The sequence below is a fragment of the Hibiscus syriacus genome, unplaced genomic scaffold (genome assembly GCF_006381635.1).
Source record: "Hibiscus syriacus cultivar Baekdansim isolate YM2019G1 unplaced genomic scaffold, ASM638163v2 tig00111779_pilon, whole genome shotgun sequence".
In the NCBI taxonomy this organism is placed as follows: Eukaryota; Viridiplantae; Streptophyta; class Magnoliopsida; order Malvales; family Malvaceae; genus Hibiscus; species Hibiscus syriacus.
This window is the reverse complement of record NW_024063176.1, coordinates 1060234-1079061: the sequence shown is the minus strand read 5'-3', so window position 1 is coordinate 1079061 and position 18828 is coordinate 1060234. Positions and strand designations below refer to the sequence as shown.

The window sequence follows — 18828 nt, the reverse complement described above, 5'->3', positions numbered from 1 at the left end:
CATTCTGGCTTTACATTCTTTCAACAGCCCCCGACGGAAATTCAGAATGTACTGAAATCTGATAAAACTAGTTTGATCAGCAGCTCAACTTACTGATTTCAAGTGGTTTTTCTTGTTACCAAAAACTAATAATAATAGTAATTGCAATTTGACCTTACTCCATTGGTCTTTGGTCAATGTTCATTAGCTTCGTACCAAGGAGAAATGGTCAGCGCCTTCTCATCATACGCATTGACTTTTAAAATTTTCATATGATATATTAGTTCAAATCAAATTTTATTATTAATACAACTCTGCTAATTCAATGTATTTCAATCAATATGAATTAAATGATCTTAGTAGTTAATAAATTTTTGGTTTTTAAAAGCGCGTCCCCTAGGTACGAGATTACTTTGTACTGACTTTTAAGGGTAAACTTTACTTACGGTCACTAACGTTTTAATAGGTGTTCATAATGGTCATTAACGTTTTAAAAATTACACTACAATCGTTATAATTATCAATGAATTAGTTACTCTTCTATTAACCCAATGAAATCGATGATGTGGCATATTAATAAAAAAATGAATATCTAATTTACTCTTTAAACTATAATTATAAGTAAAATTTTAATTGAACCATTGAGTGATTTCAGTAGTAAAAAAACGTTATTCTCTTTAATAAATTTGAGTAGTTGTGTTTGCACTACAAAATATTAGTGTGTTGTCAAAGTATTAGTTTGATTTATATCATATAGTACAAATGGTACGCCTTATATACGAAAGACGTGAGCTGCGCCTTACGCTTAGGTTTCAGGGACCTTTTGCGTCTCGATGCTCCTTGAGCCATTAAAAACCAAGAATAAATTGTTATTATTCTTTGAGGTCCCGAATTTAAACATCATGTATGCTTATGTGTATGAGCATTTAATGTCAACCAATTGAGAATCTTTGACAAAATATTATCTTATATTTACTCGAGACAAATAAAAAAATTATTTCAGTCAAAATTTAAATCTTTATCTAGTATCCCATCCTATTTAATTAACATATTATTAATCAATTTAATAGTTTTTAATTTCTTAATGATGTGATATTTCAACATTAAATCACATAATATATTTTTAAATTATCATATTAAGGGAATGATTAAAAATTACAAAAAAATGGATAATTTTAATTTTATTACCTAAGATGCAGAGTTCTGCTACATAAAATATCCCATCAATGGGATAAAGAACAACTACTTACAACAAAAAAGGATGGTCAACACCCCCAACGATTACAAAGATAAATATTGATACCATCTAATCTATTTATATTATTTCTTCTTAATTGAATACCTACAATCTCTTAAATGGAACTCAAAATTTCTTTCTCACTTCTTTTGCTTCCTCGGTACAATCTTCTGTTTCTTTCCTTCCATATGAAATAGATTAAAGCGCACCAAACAAGTTTCAAGATAGTTGTGAGGAGGGACTTATCTTTCCAAGCACCACTGGCCCAGTCTAGCATGCTCACCCATGGTAAGGTAGAAGTGCTTAAGCCAGAGAGATTCAAAATAACCTTCCATAAGGAAACTGTCATAGAGCACTTACTAAACAGGTGGTCCCTAGTCTCCGTAGCTTCATTGCAGATTATGCATGAACAGTCGGTAATGATTCCCATTCTCAGGAGCTTCTCCCTAGTTGGGAGTCTATCTAAAATTGTCATCCATATAATCATGCTTTGTTTGGGGACGTGTAGAGGAAATCATATCAGTTTGTGCCATAAGACTTTATCTCGTTTTACTCGTAGTTCTTTCAAGAAATGTTTTGTCTTCGTAGCTCCAGTAGATAAAATAGGGATTGAAATTGCCCATAGTTTTAATAAGCGTCTGATACACCAACTAGAATTTGCTATATATTCCACTAACAGAAAGTCTGCAAAAATTTAAAGATTAATTTTAATTAATAAAATTTAAAGATTAATTTTAATTAATAAAATTTAAAAATTAAATTAATAAAATATTAAATTTATAGACTAAAAATATTTTATCCTATAATAAAAATTATATATTTTTTAGAAATAATTATTTATAATGATCGATTATAAATCTATTTGGTGAGAGTAAAAAATTTTAATAAATTATAAATATGATTCTCATATATTTTAAAACTCAAATTATAAAAATAAATAAACCTAACTGCACGATATGAGTTCAAACTTCTTAGAGTGCGTTGGTTCACGGAATGTAAGATTATCAGTGGAATGTAAGATTACCAGAGAATAAGATTACTATGGATGTTGTATTTTGTGTTTGGTTGACTTAGCAGGAATGTAAGATTATCATGTTCGATTAAAAGAATAAAAGATTATTAGAATGTATATTTGACCAAATTGTCCTTATTATATATTTGTTTTTTAACAAGTTGAAAAATATTTATATATTTTATTTAAAAAATTTAAATTCATAAAATTTATATATTTTTTTACAAAATTAAAATATAAAAGTTTAATAAATGGTAAAGTTTTATTTTAACCCCTGAACTTCATATAAAATTTTAATTATAGATTTTTTTTGTAAATCAAAATAGTTTAAGAATAAATTTGTAATTTAACCTTCGTAGAATTTTTATTATTCAATTACAGAAAAATGATATTTTTTAAAGAAAAAAAATTTAAGGACATTTTAATCCAAAACGCCGGTAATCCAACAATACCTAAGAAAAGAAAGGTAATGACATTCTCGGTAATATACCCAAAAAAATCCACTATTAGTAATCTTACATTACCGGAATGAGATTCCGGGCTAACCAAACGGGGGAATGTGGATTTCATTCCCCCATTTGGTTGGTCGGGAATCCCATTCCCGGTAATGTTTTATTACCAATAGTAGATTTTTGGGGTATATTACCGGGAATGTCATTACCGCCTTCTCTTAGGTATTGTTGATTACCGATATTTTGAACTAAAATGCCCTTAATTTTTTTTTCAAAAATCATTGAATAATAAAAATTCTACGAAGGTTAAATTACAAATTTATCCTTAAACTATTTTAGATTTACAAAAAAAAAGTCTATAATTAAAATTTTATATGAAGTTCAGGGGTTAAAATAAAATTTTACCATTTCATTAAACTTTTATATATTTTTAATTTTGTAAAAAAAATATATAAATTTTATGAATTTAAATTTTTTAAATAAAATATATAAATATTTTTCAACTTGTTAAAAAAACAAATATATAATAAGGACAATTTGGTCAAATATACATTCTAATAATATTTTATTCTTTTAATCGAACATGATAATCTTACATTCCTGCTAAGTCAACCAAACACAAAATACAACATTCATAGTAATCTTATTCTCTGGTAATCTTACATTCCCACTGATAATCTTACATTCCGTGAACCAAACACACCCTTAGAACATAAAATTTTATGTACCAAAAGAAAAAATATACCTAACTGCGATTTAAAAACTTTCAATTATTCAAGTATAGATTGTTTTAAACACTGATAATTTAAAAATATTATTACATTAATTTTTATAATTATTTTTTAAAAATATATTTTTAGTAATATTAAGTATTTTCATTTTGGAGTATTATTTAGTGCATAAAAAAATAAAGTGGTAGTTAAAAAATTTAGAAAAAAAAAGCAGAAATAAGAGGGGGAAGACCAATAAAATAAGCGCATAAAACGGCTTTTTAGTGTCCTATTTGTTTGTGAGTAGATCATGGCCGCCACCGACACCGCCAACACCACCGCACACCATCCCATCCCATGATGAACGGATAAACCCCAGAAATTAATTTTCAAGAAAAAAGGGTAAAATCCCCAAGAAAATTTAGGATTTTTTCTTTTGGTTCTTTGAAGAACTTGACTTGGTTGGACTCTCCGTTTTCTGAACCTTCTTCATCACTCCCATTGATTTTACTTTCTGGGTGGTGCTGCAGCAAACTAGAAAAGAAAAACCATTTTTTCTTTAATTTTGTTTTGTTTTCTTGGTAAATGTGGGGAGCTCCTGGAGAAGCTGCTGATTCTTATTATACAGTCCGGCCTGAATGCACTGATGTTCCTAGAACCAGATTTAAGATCAAGGTTTTTTTTTTCTTGATTAGAAAGTTGGATCTTTTAAAAAAAAAGAAAATATAGCTTTCCTTTTGCTTTATTATCGGTTCTAATTCGATTGAATTCTAGTTTAGCTGAATTTATTATGTTAGAGTAGCTCTCATTTGGATCTGATCTTGAATTTCTACGCATGTATAATGGTGCTGTCAAAAATGTTTTAGACAATGAGCTCGATGTAGATTGTGGTTTCTTATATGATCAATTCACTGTCAAGCTCTGTTACAAGGATTATTTTGTTGTACTCATGTGTGACACATGCTTAGACATAACTGCCGTTTTTATCCTCCGAATATATGAAAAAAATTAGAAACTAAATTGAGAATACTCGTGTCGCACATAATCGTATACTGCACTCGTCTCAAGTGGATAACATTGAGAAGAAGTTTGGTCCACTCTTTTTCTGCTTCGATCCGTCCATCATTGATCATATTGTTTGTTTGAACTGAAATGAGTAATAATTAGAGATGAAAATGGAAAATTGACTTGCAGAATGGAAAAAAAAGTATATTGATTGATATCGGTGTTCATGCTGAATTGCTATGGTTATTAAGGAAGGAGTAAATTTGACTAATGGATTTGGAAAAGTTGATAGTATATAAATATGAATGAAATTTTATGTTTAATTTAAGACATTGTTATACAATGTATTTACGTAGCCGTAACTAATTTTTGGATCCTTTTTAGCTGATTTCACAAGTTCAGAATTGAGTCAAACATGCGGGCACATACCGGTGTTGACTACCGATACCCTTGTTCGTGTAACTTAGTTGTCATGTGTATTTGTTTCATACTAAAACTTCTGCTTCCATTTAAGAAGATTGGTTTTTTATATATATATTTGTTGATTTTGTAAAAGAAGTTGAGTTCTGCAGTATTTGTAAAACTGAAAAAGGTGCTTTGATTCGAGATAGATGCTTTTCTTGTTTATTCGCTTGTGCAGCCTGGTAAAACTCTAAGTGCAAGAAGATGGCAAGCTGCATTTTCTCCAGATGGACATCTGGATATCGGAAAAACTCTACGTAGAATCCAACATGGGGTAAGTGCATATTTGTATTCTAAATGATTGATTGTTCTTGGAAGTAAATTTCATTTGCTTGTATATTCAAATTTACAAAGTAATTCATTCCAAATCATGGCCATAAAAATCTGGCTCAAAAGCTATGTTGAGGATTTGGATCGACTAGCATTGTTTCCACCTACAATGTAGCTTTTCAGCTGGTCTTGGTTGCAGTCAATGAACAGAAATGTTATAGTAAGTAAAATACGAATTCAAATGTAGATTTTTTCCGTTTGTTTTAAAAAATTGGTGAGAAATGGTCTGGATATCAATATCGTATTTGCCGATTCCGCTACAATTGGGCTTGTAAATGAACAAGCATAGTCTATCCATCAATCAAAATAACAGAAACAAATACGATAATATGTGTCATGTGTAACTTATGTATCAGTCTTGCTGGAAGCATGATGTATGTCTTATGTGTATTGTTGCAAAAAAATGTGTATTATTTCTAAATCTCACATAGAACATATGCATATTATTAAATTGTGTTCGGATATGCTTATGTGTACATACACATGGCTAAGCTTATTTGTTTTTATCTCTTATCTGTTGCCATTATTTTTCTTTTGTTTGCAAAACATAGGGTATCCATCCATCAATTAGAGGAGAAGTTTGGGAGTTTCTTCTTGGCTGTTATGATCCCGAGAGCGCATTTGATGAAAGGGATCAAATACGGCAGCATCGAAGGTAATCCATTGTTCCCATCTTGTATCAGTTTTCTGCTGGGGCCTCTTTCCCTATTGGGGGATCATGCTGAGTGTTGTTTTCTCACTTCTATCCCTTAGGGTGCAATACGCTAGATGGAAGAACGAATGTCGTGAACTCTTTCCCGTTATTGGAAGTGGGAAATATATCACAGCACCTGTCATCACTGATGATGGTGAGCCCATTCAAGATCCTTTAGTGCTTTCAGAGACAAATCCAGGCAAGATACCGGCACCGTACCTTTTTTTCTTCTAAATGGTAGCCGCTGAAAGTGAAATAAACCAGGGTTTAATACGTGATCGATTATTCAGGTACGGATGCTAATAATGCTGACATGGAGAACACGCTACTTCCTCGTGGTCCTTTCGATAAGAAAGTAATCCAGTGGTTGCTGACATTACATCAAATAGGTTGTTTATTGCTTTAGACTTCAACTGCATGCCTTGCTTTCATTTGTTGCTTTCTTCTCTTAGTCGTGACCAAGTTTCTCATGTTTATGTTTCTGTAAGGTCTTGATGTTATTCGCACCGACAGGACGTTAGTATTCTATGAGAAACAAGAGAATTTGTCGAAACTTTGGAATATACTCTCCGTTTATTCCTGGATAGATACGGATGTTGGCTATGGTCAAGGCGAGTAGTTTCTTTTCTAAAACAGTGATTATAATTTCTATTTGTTGATTGCCTTACTCGATTATAGTTCAGGACAATGTTGCTCTTTTCATTCTTTTAAAGTATCATGTATGATGCATATCTGGACACGGGTATGGGTATATGACCCTCCAAGGATCCGCCAAATACATGATTTTTTTTTTCTTGTTGAGAATTTGACCTTTATCCGACACTCACACCCAAGTCTGAGTGACTTCAGTTAGTAGGTCTTTATATAGTTAATGATTTGTAAATAGTTGTAAAGCTCGTTACTGTAATCTCCATTCATTCTACCTCGATTTGTAACAAAGGGAAAAATGATTCTTTTTATATCTACATTGTAATCAAATACTATTTCCATAAGTTGAATTCAATTATAATGTTAAGCAGGAATGAGTGATCTTTGCTCTCCCATGATTATTCTTCTTGAAGATGAAGCTGATGCGTTTTGGTGCTTTGAGCATCTGATGCGCAGATTGGTACGTTTACTTCCATTTTAGTTTATCGCAAAAACCATGGCAGCATGATGCTTATCTTTTCATGTGCACTAGGTCTATTGTGATCACATGACTCGTGATTTTTCTTTTCTAATATTTTCTTTCTTTCGGCTCTGTTACTAGTTTCTAATGATTAATGTTCCTATTTTGAATCTTAAAGCGAGGAAATTTCAGATGCACCGAGAATTCTGTAGGGGTAGAGACACAACTTGGTTATTTAGCTGCTGTAACTCAAGTTATTGATCCGAAACTTCATCACCATTTTGGTATGAAATGAAACTATTTTCTTTTGTTCTCTAGTTTTACACATTGTGCTTTCTTCAGCTCTATTTTTCTTTTGACTCTTCATTTTTCTTCAAGTATCAATGCCCTACGAATATCTCAACATGGATCTGAGAATATGATACTCTTACGGATTCTCCAAATGCCTGGAAATCCTGCAAGAAGATCGAACATTCCTATAACAGACATATATCGATATTTGTCACATCACTCACGCCTAAGTTTGTGTAACATAGTTCTATGAACATACTGGTAGGAACATAACTTACGTTGCACTCTTATATCGTTTTACAGAAACACTGGGTGGAGGTAACTATGTCTTTGCTTTCCGGATGCTAATGGTTTTGTTTCGTCGAGAGTTCTCATTTTGTGATTCATTGTACTTGTGGGAGGTACGTTCAACACTCTTTTAATGCTAATGAATGACGTTCCGAAACATCTGGATGCATATTTTATTGAAGAAAATCATTCTCTCGAACTTAGTTTTTTAATCCATAATACGATTGGTTTCTGGGGGGAATAAAGCTAAAGATCGAGATAAAGTCCTATGAATTATATTGTTTATATACTTGATAAACAGTTTCATAAATGCTTGGTTGTGCCATGTTGAGCGCTCTCATGTGGTTGCCATGACATCACAAATCAGTTCCTGTGTTTTGGCATTCTTCACAAGAATTTTACTGATAAAATAGCTTTGTATTGTTACCTAAACTTTCTGCAGATGATGTGGGCTCTCGAATACGATCCGGACTTGTTCTCTCTGTATGAAGAACCCGGATCAAAGACTGCTGAAGGTTCTAATAAAGGGAAACCGAAATCAACACGTCGGTGCGGGAAGTACGAGAGAGAAAATATGAAAATCAAAAGCTCTGATGCTCCACTCCCAATCTCTGTTTTCCTTGTTGCAAGTGTCTTAAAAGATAGGAGCTCAAAGCTACTTCATGAAGCTCGGGGCCTTGATGACGTAGTAAAGGTGACCTTACATGTTCGTAGCTTTTACTCTCTAAAATTACTCTCCGAATAACGAATACAATAGTCTATAAGGTTAAGCAACGATCACCATCGTCAGGGCCGTGGCTGGGGGGCGCAAACTGCGCGACCGCGCAGGGCCCCCCAAAAAATGGGGCCCAAAAAAAAATATATAGTGGCGTTTTACCAATAAACGTCACTATAGAGAGACCTATTGCGACGTTTTTTCAAAAAACGTCACTATTATTGTGGCTTTATTGATAAAATGCCATTATAGATGGATTTATTGCGGCGTTTGTCAAGAAAACGCCACTATTATTGTCCCGAAATCGAATATATCTAGAAAATAGGGCCCCTTTATACGAATTTGTACAGGGCCCCCCGAAAACCCTGCCACGGCCCTAGCCATCGTTATGCATTGGATTTTCCAAAACCATGAAACATGAGCGAAAATGGCATGAACTCACGAACATCTCAAAATGTATACGAAAAAACATATCATACATTGTCTTAATGATTTTATCTATCTTGTTTTTTTTTTAATCAGATTCTAAACGACATGACTGGAAATCTGGACGCGAAGAAAGCTTGCATTGGGGCGTTGAAACTTCATAAAAAATATTTAAAAAAGGTATTGGCTTTTTTGTTTCAATCCCTATCTTCGGATATGTATCGAGAGATTATCGAATGCACATGCATGTCAATGTCATTGATAAATGATTCATTCATGGATAGCTTTCATTTCTAAGATTTCGGATCATAGTTTCATCCCTATGTCGGAATATACGTCGGACACAGATATTGTGGGGAAAATGCAGAGTCTAGATAACATAAATGTCAATGTCGTTTCGAAATGCAGATGACTCCATGAACTCTTTTCATTTCATGTTGTGATTGCAGGCCAAGAAGACATAGCAATATGAATTTTTCATGAACTCGGCCAAGAAATACTTTTTTCACGTCCGAAGCTACGATTTCACAATGAACCCTTGTTCGGGAATTACCGATCTCTGTATACGAATCTGTTTTGTTGTATTTAATAGACATCTCTGTGTGTTCATGATTATTCGTTTCAGTGAAATACAGAAGAAAATAGCTGATTATGTATAAATACTTCATACCCTTTTCATAAGAAACAGGAATAATAGATTATCAAAATTGCAACCCTCTAAAATACATTGTCATTAAGCAAATTCTTGTTCCAACAAGCCCTTAATAAAGAGATTCTTTCAAAGCAAAATTATTGACAGACTTAAATTAATGAAGGATCATAGATTTTATGAAACAAAAAAATGAAGGAATCTTCAATATCCAACTAATATTGAACAAGATGAGCAGAAGAGGGGGAAATCAACAATGAACATGAAATCCAATCCAATACCAAAGGCTGGTCCTCAGCTGTGTAGTTTTCTATGTTAGCTTCATAAAAATCTATCATTGAATTAGAACCCCTTTCTTCTGGTACTTGAGATGTATTCCTTTTATCGAAAAATCCCAGCACGAACACTGGCGGCTTCCCGCTTTGATCGACTGCAAACATGACATCAATCGGAAGAAAAAGCGAAAGTTTCAGCATACCTTGTTTAAACAAACACAATCATCAACCCTCGTCGTCAGAACTAGAACTAAAATTGTTCCTCCTTCGTTCAGCAATTGCGGAAAAAAGCTTCTGATGAGGATCAGGGGAAGTTGGTGCAAAACGGGACTCGGAGGAAGATGATGATGCATTGGAATCCTGTTTTTTATGTGCTTTTACCGGCTTCCTTGGGGCGTCTCTAACTTCTTTGCAAACCTTATCCAGAATAATCAAGAAGTCTCGTACGATGACGAACAAGCGTAAGCCCTCGTCCTTATGCGCGTTACCATGGAAATAATCGCCAGTACTCTTCACCATTGCCATTATCCTCTTCTCTTCCTCGAGTAATGATGTGACATCGACCTCTGCATTCTGCACAAAACTCTTTAAGGTTTCATGGAAACCACTTTCTTCCCCCGAATTTTTCATCTCAGAGTTCAAGAAATTTCGTGCTTTTAGGAGTCCATGACCAAGTTTGGCAGTGGTTCCTGTTAAGGTTTCGGCATCTATTGCTGCTGCTTTCTTGACATTTTCGAGTTCATTACTCAGATGGGAAACCACCTGAAGACCAAGTCCATGGTAGTGCTCTTCCGTATATGGGGAAACATCCTCAAGATCAACGGAACTTTTGTTTTCTCTCGCAATACGGGCAGCTTTCATGCCTTCGGTGCGTATAATTTCTTGGACAACAAAGTGCAATAGTGTAGTCTTGCCATCCACTCCTTTAACATCTGATAACTTCAAAAGTGTGTCGAGCTTGAAAGCTTGTGCACCACCACGGAATGTCCCATCGTTCATGCGATTTCCGGTTTTAAGAACAGCTTCTAAAAGCTTGAGGAATAAGCGGCTACTTCTGAGCTCCTTGCAAGCAACCTGCCAAAATAGTAAAGACAGAATTCGATTGAATAAAACATATATATTTTGTTGACTGTCTTAAAAAAAAATTCCCAAGACGTTCTCGATCTAAATGCCAGTTGTGATTCATGCAAGTCATGCAAATTAAAATTAATGACCCACCTCTAATGTTTCGAAGGACTCTCTTGTGAAAGTAACCTCCTCATAAAGAGAGCACATATAGACCAGGGTTTCCATTCGTTTAAAAGCAAAAGGGATGTCGACCAAAACTTTCAAGAACCGCTCGGCAGGACCAAGTTGGAAAATTTCACCATTGAACATTCTAAGTTTGAGTTCTTCATCTGTTGTCGGGGCCATCTTCAATAAATTCTGAAGGAGTTCAACAGGGAGCTCATTTCCTGATAAAAAAACAACAGGTTAGAATATCATAATCGAAAACTTAACACATTAGTACTACCTCATTTTATGTCTAGAAATATAACAAATATACAAGGAACACAGTGTAGTTATTTGGTTGTAAACAATCTCATGTTTCTACACGAGTTTAATGATTGGGATCATGTTAATATTTTTCTTACAGAAATGAATAGAAAAGCTCGGTCAGTATGTTCATTTTCCTCCTTGACCTTAAATCGGATAGAGTGAGATAAAAGCTACTCTACCACATATGGTTAGCTTCAATGAAATGCAAATGATTGGCATTCTTCAGGTACAAGGCTAAGATTAGTCATGGTAGATATATAACAAATTGCAACTATGACTCTCTTCCAAAATGTACAATGTATGGGAAAAAAAAGAATCTTCTTAGAAAGTAGCGAATCATATACATAACTTTCACATTTTATAGGTGGTCATGTTTTAGCGAATCAGATAAGTAAATGTTGTGACTAAATTCTTGGTTAGTTATCAAATTGTCCACCAATCGTTGAAAGCACAAATATTATAATTACTGGTGAAAATGGTAGTAGTCATAATTGCTAAACATGCTCTGCTGATGGCCATGTATGCCACACAATCATCAATCTGGAGCACGGATCAAAAACCTACGGATATGTTTCTCACAAGCACTCATTTAAATGGAAAAATAAGATGGAGGAAATCACCTTCACGAAGAGCATCACAAACTTCTTCTGTGGTCACATTCAACGCCCGTAAAAGGATTGCTAAATTTTGCGCCTTCTTGGGGTCAAGGAGTTGAATATATTGAGGCACAGATTCCTGGGTAGAGGCCTCTTTCTTTTTATCATTTTTGTTCTTGTCAATGGCTGCATACCCAAACAGGGTTTCTATCATCTCCTCATTGAACCTGCAAACATAGTAATAGTATAAATATATCCCGTACTCATCCATTGGCATAAAGAGTAAAGGAAAAAATGGTAAGAGAACTTTTTACGTACTGGAATGATCCAGATTTAATTTGATTCCAGACCATCGAATGTTCAGGGTTTGCTGCAACTTTATCCCAGAAAAATGGCTTCAATTTAGCTTTAGGAGCGTTGCCATCATCTGCTGAGCCAGATTCCTCGCCAGAGATAGCATTTGATGTTTGTTGTGGTCCACTTGGAGGTCGAGGCACCTTGGGACCTGAAGGCATAGGTGGAGGTGGCCTGGGAGGTCCGAGACTGATACCTGGTGGAGGTGGTGGTGGGCGAGGACTGGGTTTGGCACCAGGCGGAATAGGTGGTGGAGGAGGTCTGGGGGCCATAGTAGCAGAAGGAGGTTTCATAGAGGGATGTGGTGCAGGAGGTGGCGCAGGAGGACTGGCTCTAATGGGGCAGGAGGTGGTGGAGGACTGGCTCTAATGGGGGCAGGAGGTGGTGGAGGACTGGCTCTAATGGGGGCAGGAGGTGGAGGACTGGCTCTAATTGGGGCAGGGGGTTCCGGAGGAAGAGGATCTGCTTTGCCTGGAGAAGGCTTCAAAGGAGGAAATACGGGTCGGGAAGCGCCGACCCTTCCTGGAGGCAGTGGTAGCGGTGGCTTAGTATTGCCTGATATATCAGAAGATCCAGCTGAGGCTACGGGGGCAGCAGCAACAGCTCCGAATGACTTCCCATCAAAGGAGAGTTGTTGAGCATTAGATTGAATATAAACATTCCCATTAGTCGAGGCCCTTTTATGTAGGCTCAATTCATTTCCAAACGATTGATGACCTAGCTTCTCTTCTTTATTAGTTCCAAAAGCATATGCATGAGAAGAACCTGGAAAGAAAAAAAAATGTTTCGATCAATAACTTCTGAAAGCTTCTAGAAAACAACAGTTTGTGGGGAAAGTATATACCACCAGAGAATTCATTTAAGCTTAAACTGAGAAGGGGCCTCTCATCATTTTGTTTAGCTGAAGAACCTCTACGACAGCATAACAAGAAGAACAACGCTGCAGCAACAGATGTTACTACTGCAGTCACAACACAAGCAATAATAATTGTTCTACTGTTATCAGTCCCCTTGTGTTTCGGGTCCATGTTGGCTGGGCTTATATCATTTTGAAGATCATTTATAGGACTTGCAGCTTCATTAGAAGGTATGGGAAAAAAAGAGGGCAAAGATGCCGGACTTTCTGGACTCAAACGAGGAAATTCAGAATTAGGAGAAGGGATGGGAGCCGATGATGGTCCTAAGTTCGAGGCAGGGGCTATGGCAATGCTCTCAGTAGCCAAAGCCCTTCTAGGAGCTTCATGCCAGTGAAACAATGACTCGAAATATCTGGTGTACCAAGTCTTAAAGCCACTATCTTCTCCAGATACTTGAAAGAGAAGATTATTCTTTCTTATGCAGTCAGAAAGAGCTCGCTTTAGCTCGGGATGGAGAAGGCTAATCAATTTCTGATCACTTGCTCCCTCTAATGAGTAACTTTGTGCAGTAATATCATTGGTTGTACGGGGTTTTTGCCCCAGAAGATATAAGTTCGGATCTCCAAAATCTTCATTTAAATCGTTCAAATCTTGTCTGCAACTAATCCATAACAAATCAGCCTGCATGTAAACAATTGAATAATTTCAAACAAGGTTACAGCAAAGAGAAAGTGGGCTTTTCCCCTACTTCCTAAACCAGCAGAAACCAAAAGCATCTTAATGTTCTATCCTATTGACAGTGAAAATTAGCCGGTACCCGTAGTTAATCTCATGAATTTTTAACGTTTTGTAGGATGATCATAACATCGAATGTCATTTTCACTAATTGATGCAGCCAATATTCGATATTCAAGTCATTTTCATCCACAAATGATAAGCTTTAAAACATAATCTAGTTTCTTCTACTTCTCAAAAGTTCAGTGTACACAACGAGGCTCCAACTCATAATTTTTCTTAAAGTAGAAATGTATGAAACCCATGCTCAACACATATTAGAACATAGTACGGGAGAATGACCATTCGAAGACCCTTCAAATACATGAAAAGACTTATAAAGAAATGAACATACTTGAGTCAATCACTAACACCCGAATGTGAATAACATAGGTATGCACTATCCATCCATACATGCAAGCTACCAACATCAGGAAAAATTATCTAGTTCCAGAAAATATTTCAATGCATTAGCGCCTAATACTCCCACGTATTTCCATCTCTAATGCTGGTTTTTGTTTTCCCCAACTTCAAACCATAAACCTCGGTACCAAAAAAAAAACGATATGGAAATTACTAATACTACTTTAATACCTCTAAGTAATCAATGAAAGATCATTACATGTTACAAAGTTTAAAAATGCTTGAGTCGAATGTTGAAATATGGTTCCAAGATATTCCCAAGGATTCATTAAACATGCTATCATCGATTTCTAATAAACAAATCTACAAATGCTTTCGTTCCATAAAACGATACTGTTCAAGCAAATCAATTGCAGCCAATGAACATTAATGTAAATACAAACAATCACTTAAGCAAATCAAAACTCGAGAGCAAAGAAGCAAAGCAATCTACTATACCAGATTCTCATCAATCTCTCCAGTTGCTGGATCTACTAGTTGGTTAAGAAATGCTTCTTCTTCTCCATCCCTACTGTAATCTAAGCTAGAAGTCAATGATACACAAAGCAGAGCTACCAAAAGCACAAAACAAATTGTTCTTAAAAACCCCCATCTTTTCCTTATATAATAAACATCATCAATGCACAGAAATGATTCTTTTTCATTTGATCAATAACCCAAAACCCTACCAAGTTCTATCATCCACATTCAAACTTTAAAACATTGGCACCAAAATACCCTTCAAAGGGAGACCCTTGAAATCTGCTGGAAAAACAAGCAGATTCTGCTGAAATACTTTATGAAGGACTGAATCTTAGGAGCAAAACAAAACCCAGAATTTGTTCTCCTCAACTAAACCGAAAATATGGATCAAAATCAAATATTGAAACCAAGAAAGCCAGAAAGGGACTATATGATGAACAGAGAGCTTAAAAAGAAACTCAAAAGGCACTCGATTTCAAAAAAATTTTCTCTTCTTTTGTCATTGAAAGGCCCCAAGATGTGAACTACATTGAACAGAACAAAGATGGGTGGTTTTATTATGAAATTTATGACTGAATCATATAATGAATGGCAGCTCGTGTCAGAGAAAATACTTACACGGCATGTAAAAAAGTTGACCATTAAGCAACATTTGCCTTTTAATTCTTACCCTTAACCATGGTTTTTCATCTGTATACAATTTATTAATCTACTAATATATATTAGATATCAAATAAATTTATTACGAGAATGATCTTTTTAATCTAATTTTTTTTATTTATGTTATTAAAATTTAAATTTTTAATATTGTTTAAAAAACCTAATCAGAGATGAAATTATGATCAAATTACGTAAATTCAAAATAATTAAGATTTATTAAGTATATATTAAAAAATTATAGGAGTAATAGTCTAACTCAAGTTTAAACTGATAAACACTTGCATTATTATTAAACAAAAACTAATGAAAAGATTTCGCATCTAGATTTACTGTCTCGTACTATTAGATTAATTGATTGTTAATGAAGATTTTCTTTTGTTGGTGAAAAAATTGTTTTATTTTCAATCAAACTGGTAATGTATTAGCAAGAGATGTCATTTTAGATTAATTTCGAGTAATTTATTTCCTTCTTCGTATAAAAAGTATTTAATTATTATTGTTTTAAATTTAAATAGTTTTTTTTTAAAAAACTTATTTGATACAAATTTTTAAAAAAATATATGAAGAGTAAAATTATAAATAAAATTATTAATTATAATTGTCTTCATATTTTTTAAAAAGAAGATTGAATTTGAAGGGAGAGTAATTATTCTAAATTTTAATGAAATTTAAAATCATTCTTTATTTAGAAAAAAGAAGAAGGTATTTTTCTAAAAAAATATAATTTCTAGAAAGAAAAATAATGTTTTGAATGTTGGAAGAAGGGAATTGTCAAAAGTTGACCTAATTTCTTAGCAGCTTCCCAAGACAAATGCAAAGCAATTAAGCAAAGCCCTTTAAAAGCTACGCGTTTCGTTTTAATATAATTAAAAATAGCTAATTTCATTACACATCCTTACACTATAACTCACGTACCAAATTAGTCCTTAACTTTTTAAAATTTCAATTTCATCCCTAAACCATAACCTTCATTCTAAATTGATCCTAAACTTTTAAATCTTCCAATTTCATCCCTAAATTATGACACTCGTTCTAAATTGATTCCCAAATTTTTAAATATTTCGGTTTCATCAAAATATGTAATTAATTTCAATCTAATTTTTTCTCAAACATAAAAATACATAGTTTGGCTTAAGAGTTTTATTAACATGGGACATGAATAGTATATAATGATAATTTGGGATGAAATTAAAACATTTCGAAAGTGTGGGAGCCAATTTAGAATGGGAGTTATGGTTTCAGAACGAAATTTAAATGTTCAAAAATTTAAAAATTAGTTCAAAACAAAAATCATAATTCGAGAAGAATAAAATCAAAACGGTCAAAAATTTAAAATAGAAGTCACGATTTAAGAATGTATGATATGATTAATTGAATTTAAAAGAATAAGAACAATGCTTCATACCCTCTCGGGCAAAATTGATCACATGAGTAACGACAAAAGAAAAAAAATTGACTAAATTTTTACGATGGGATGATTGTTAAAATCACCTTACATCATACAATTATAACGCTAAGGGTGCGTTTGGTTCACAGAATATAAATTACCAGTGAGAATGTAAATTATCAGGAATAAGATTATAAGGAATAAGATTATTGAGAATGTTGTATTTTGTGTTTAATTGGTTTAGCATGAATGTAACAGGGGAATGTGAATTTCATTCGATGAATCCTATATTTCTCCAACCAAACGCCCACAGGTTAACAAAGCAATAAACTCCCCATATTTTATACAATTGAAGGCTAACAAAACAAAAAATACACTGATCTTTTAAAAAAACACATTATACTCCCACAATTATCCTACTTCAATAAATAAGTGGTAGAGGAATATCTTTTCCTCGGTACACCCTTATATTATTTATATACAGTTTGGTCCCGACTCATCTTTTTAATAATATCTGTAATTTAATTCTTTAAACTCAACATAAATAAAATAATTTTAATAATTATCAACAATTAATTGATTTAATAAGATAAGATATTAAATTCCTTAAACAAAGTCAAAAATTTAATTCACTTTTGATCACAAAATAAAATAAAAAGGTAAAATGGATTTACCTATCACCATTAATACCTTTATGATAAATTTACTCGCTCATTTTATTTATCTTTAATTTAATTGACGATTTTTTAATCAACATTGATGACTAATTTTATTGGTGATGATTTGAAAATTAATAGATATGAAAAATCATTATTGATTCTAACATACACCAAAGTACAAGAAAATGATTGATTTGATTTGTATTCACATTAATATATAAAAAAAGCCTAACAAAGATGTTACTAACTAAACTACGAAGTATACTAATGGAACAGCAATCAGATGGCAAAATCCCTGAAAGGGGGGGGGGGAAAGAATGATTTGTTCATGGATTTGGGTAAGATCTAAACTCATCTTATTTAATCAACATCGCCACCGGCGGCCTTGGAGGTTCCGGTTTTCTTTGGGAGGAGGAGGTTGTGGATGTTAGGCATCACACCGCCGTTGGCAATCGTCACACTGCCGAGCAGCTTGCTCAGCTCTTCGTCGTTCCTTACCGCGAGCTGGATGTGGCGTGGCACGATTCGGGTCTTCTTGTTGTCTCTCGCTGCATTTCCGGCGAGCTCGAGAACCTATAAACAAAGTTTTAACTAGGATTAGCATATTTTTTCTAATAAAATCTAATATGCTTTTACGTAAATAAGGACCCTATATTATCCAGTTTTTGGGATAAAGTTTTTTTTTTCAGATTTGGTTGGGGCAAGAACCTAATTTGCAATATATATATATATATGGCATGGATCCGAAGATGAAACCTTAATTTAAAGCTAAAATCTAATTGCAGAAACCTTGAAATTCCCAAAATTGAAATTAACAGAGCGGATTTGAGATGAAAATTGTCGATATGATATAATATAAGACCAATCTAGAAATTAGAATTTCTCACATTTCAAGAACAGAATTATAAAACCAGGCTACAAAATCAACACTTCCTAATGAAATTTACCTCGGCGGCGAGATATTCCAGAACGGCGGCGAGGTAAACCGGAGCTCCAGCTCCGACTCGCTCAGCATATTTTCCAGCCTTGAGGAACCGAGCGATACGACCCACCGGAAACTGAAGCCCGGCCTTGCTACTCCTCGAGGTTGCCTTCTTCGACGCTCCGGATCCGAGAGTTTTGCCCCGACCCGCCATTTGCACCCGAAACGAACAAGCAAAACGAAAAGATTAAAAAATTAGAAAGTTTTTGCCGCTTATTTTGGGTATATATAGAGGAAAGTGTGAACAAACTAGCCAATGGAAGAGAGTACGCGGATAAAGAAGAATGACCGTAGGATGTAGATTAAATGAGCGGTATGGATCTGAAAACCGAACACCGCTTCTGCCCTTTTATTTTATTAGGTAAAGATATCGTTAAACTATTTCAAAATATTTTTTTATATTAAATTTTAATTTTTATTATAAAATAGTTACTATTTTTAGAGAATGATGAATTACATTAAGATTAATAGACAATATCTCACTTTCTTTAATTGTAATTAA

The 18828-nt window shown here is 34.0% G+C and overlaps 3 protein-coding genes across 4 annotated transcripts; 1 reads left to right on the top strand and 2 right to left on the bottom strand.

Annotated features, from left to right (window-relative positions):
* Positions 1 to 3769: 3769 nt before the first annotated feature.
* Positions 3770 to 9390, top strand: LOC120170338 (TBC1 domain family member 15-like). Of its 2 annotated transcripts, none has more exons than XM_039178296.1 (12): positions 3770 to 4065; positions 5036 to 5131; positions 5739 to 5842; positions 5941 to 6080; positions 6172 to 6270; positions 6370 to 6492; positions 6901 to 6989; positions 7168 to 7273; positions 7584 to 7681; positions 8011 to 8262; positions 8806 to 8889; positions 9118 to 9390. In XM_039178296.1, the coding sequence occupies exons 1-12, from the start codon at positions 3976 to 3978 to the stop codon at positions 9127 to 9129; spliced, it is 1293 nt and encodes a 430-aa protein (XP_039034227.1). In that variant the 5' UTR covers positions 3770 to 3975; the 3' UTR covers positions 9130 to 9390. The 2 variants fall into 2 exon arrangements, with proteins under 2 accessions (XP_039034227.1, XP_039034226.1); XM_039178295.1 differs by having other exon boundaries at positions 3771 to 4065; positions 9159 to 9390.
* Positions 9391 to 9661: 271 nt separating this feature from the next.
* On the bottom strand, positions 9662 to 14821 carry LOC120170375 (formin-like protein 5; the record flags this gene model as incomplete). Its single annotated transcript, XM_039178326.1, has 8 exons — positions 9662 to 9797; positions 9837 to 10707; positions 10852 to 11087; positions 11793 to 11995; positions 12087 to 12453; positions 12516 to 12887; positions 12967 to 13660; positions 14615 to 14821. Coding segments are annotated over 7 exons (2928 nt in total), but the record flags the coding sequence as incomplete, so codon positions are not given.
* Positions 14822 to 17537: 2716 nt separating this feature from the next.
* Positions 17538 to 18527, bottom strand: LOC120170303 (histone H2A.6-like). Its single transcript, XM_039178265.1, has 2 exons — positions 18292 to 18527; positions 17538 to 17917 (listed from the first exon to the last, which is right to left on the bottom strand). The coding sequence occupies exons 1-2, from the start codon at positions 18478 to 18480 to the stop codon at positions 17705 to 17707; spliced, it is 402 nt and encodes a 133-aa protein (XP_039034196.1). The 5' UTR covers positions 18481 to 18527; the 3' UTR covers positions 17538 to 17704.
* Between the last annotated feature and the right edge of the window lie 301 nt (positions 18528 to 18828).

Bases quoted from the DNA above. Each gene is read 5' to 3' on its own strand.
- LOC120170338 (XM_039178295.1), top strand. From the start codon at position 3,976: ATGTGGGGAGCTCCTGGAGAAGCTGCTGATTCTTATTATACAGTCCGG. The intron at 5,843-5,940 runs GTAATCCATTGT...TCTATCCCTTAG, and splicing joins CAAATACGGCAGCATCGAAG to GGTGCAATACGCTAGATGGA. The intron at 7,682-8,010 runs GTACGTTCAACA...AACTTTCTGCAG, and splicing joins ATTCATTGTACTTGTGGGAG to ATGATGTGGGCTCTCGAATA.
- LOC120170303 (XM_039178265.1), bottom strand. From the start codon at position 18,480: ATGGCGGGTCGGGGCAAAACTCTCGGATCCGGAGCGTCGAAGAAGGCA. The intron at 17,918-18,291 runs GTAAATTTCATT...CTTTGTTTATAG, and splicing joins TGGAATATCTCGCCGCCGAG to GTTCTCGAGCTCGCCGGAAA.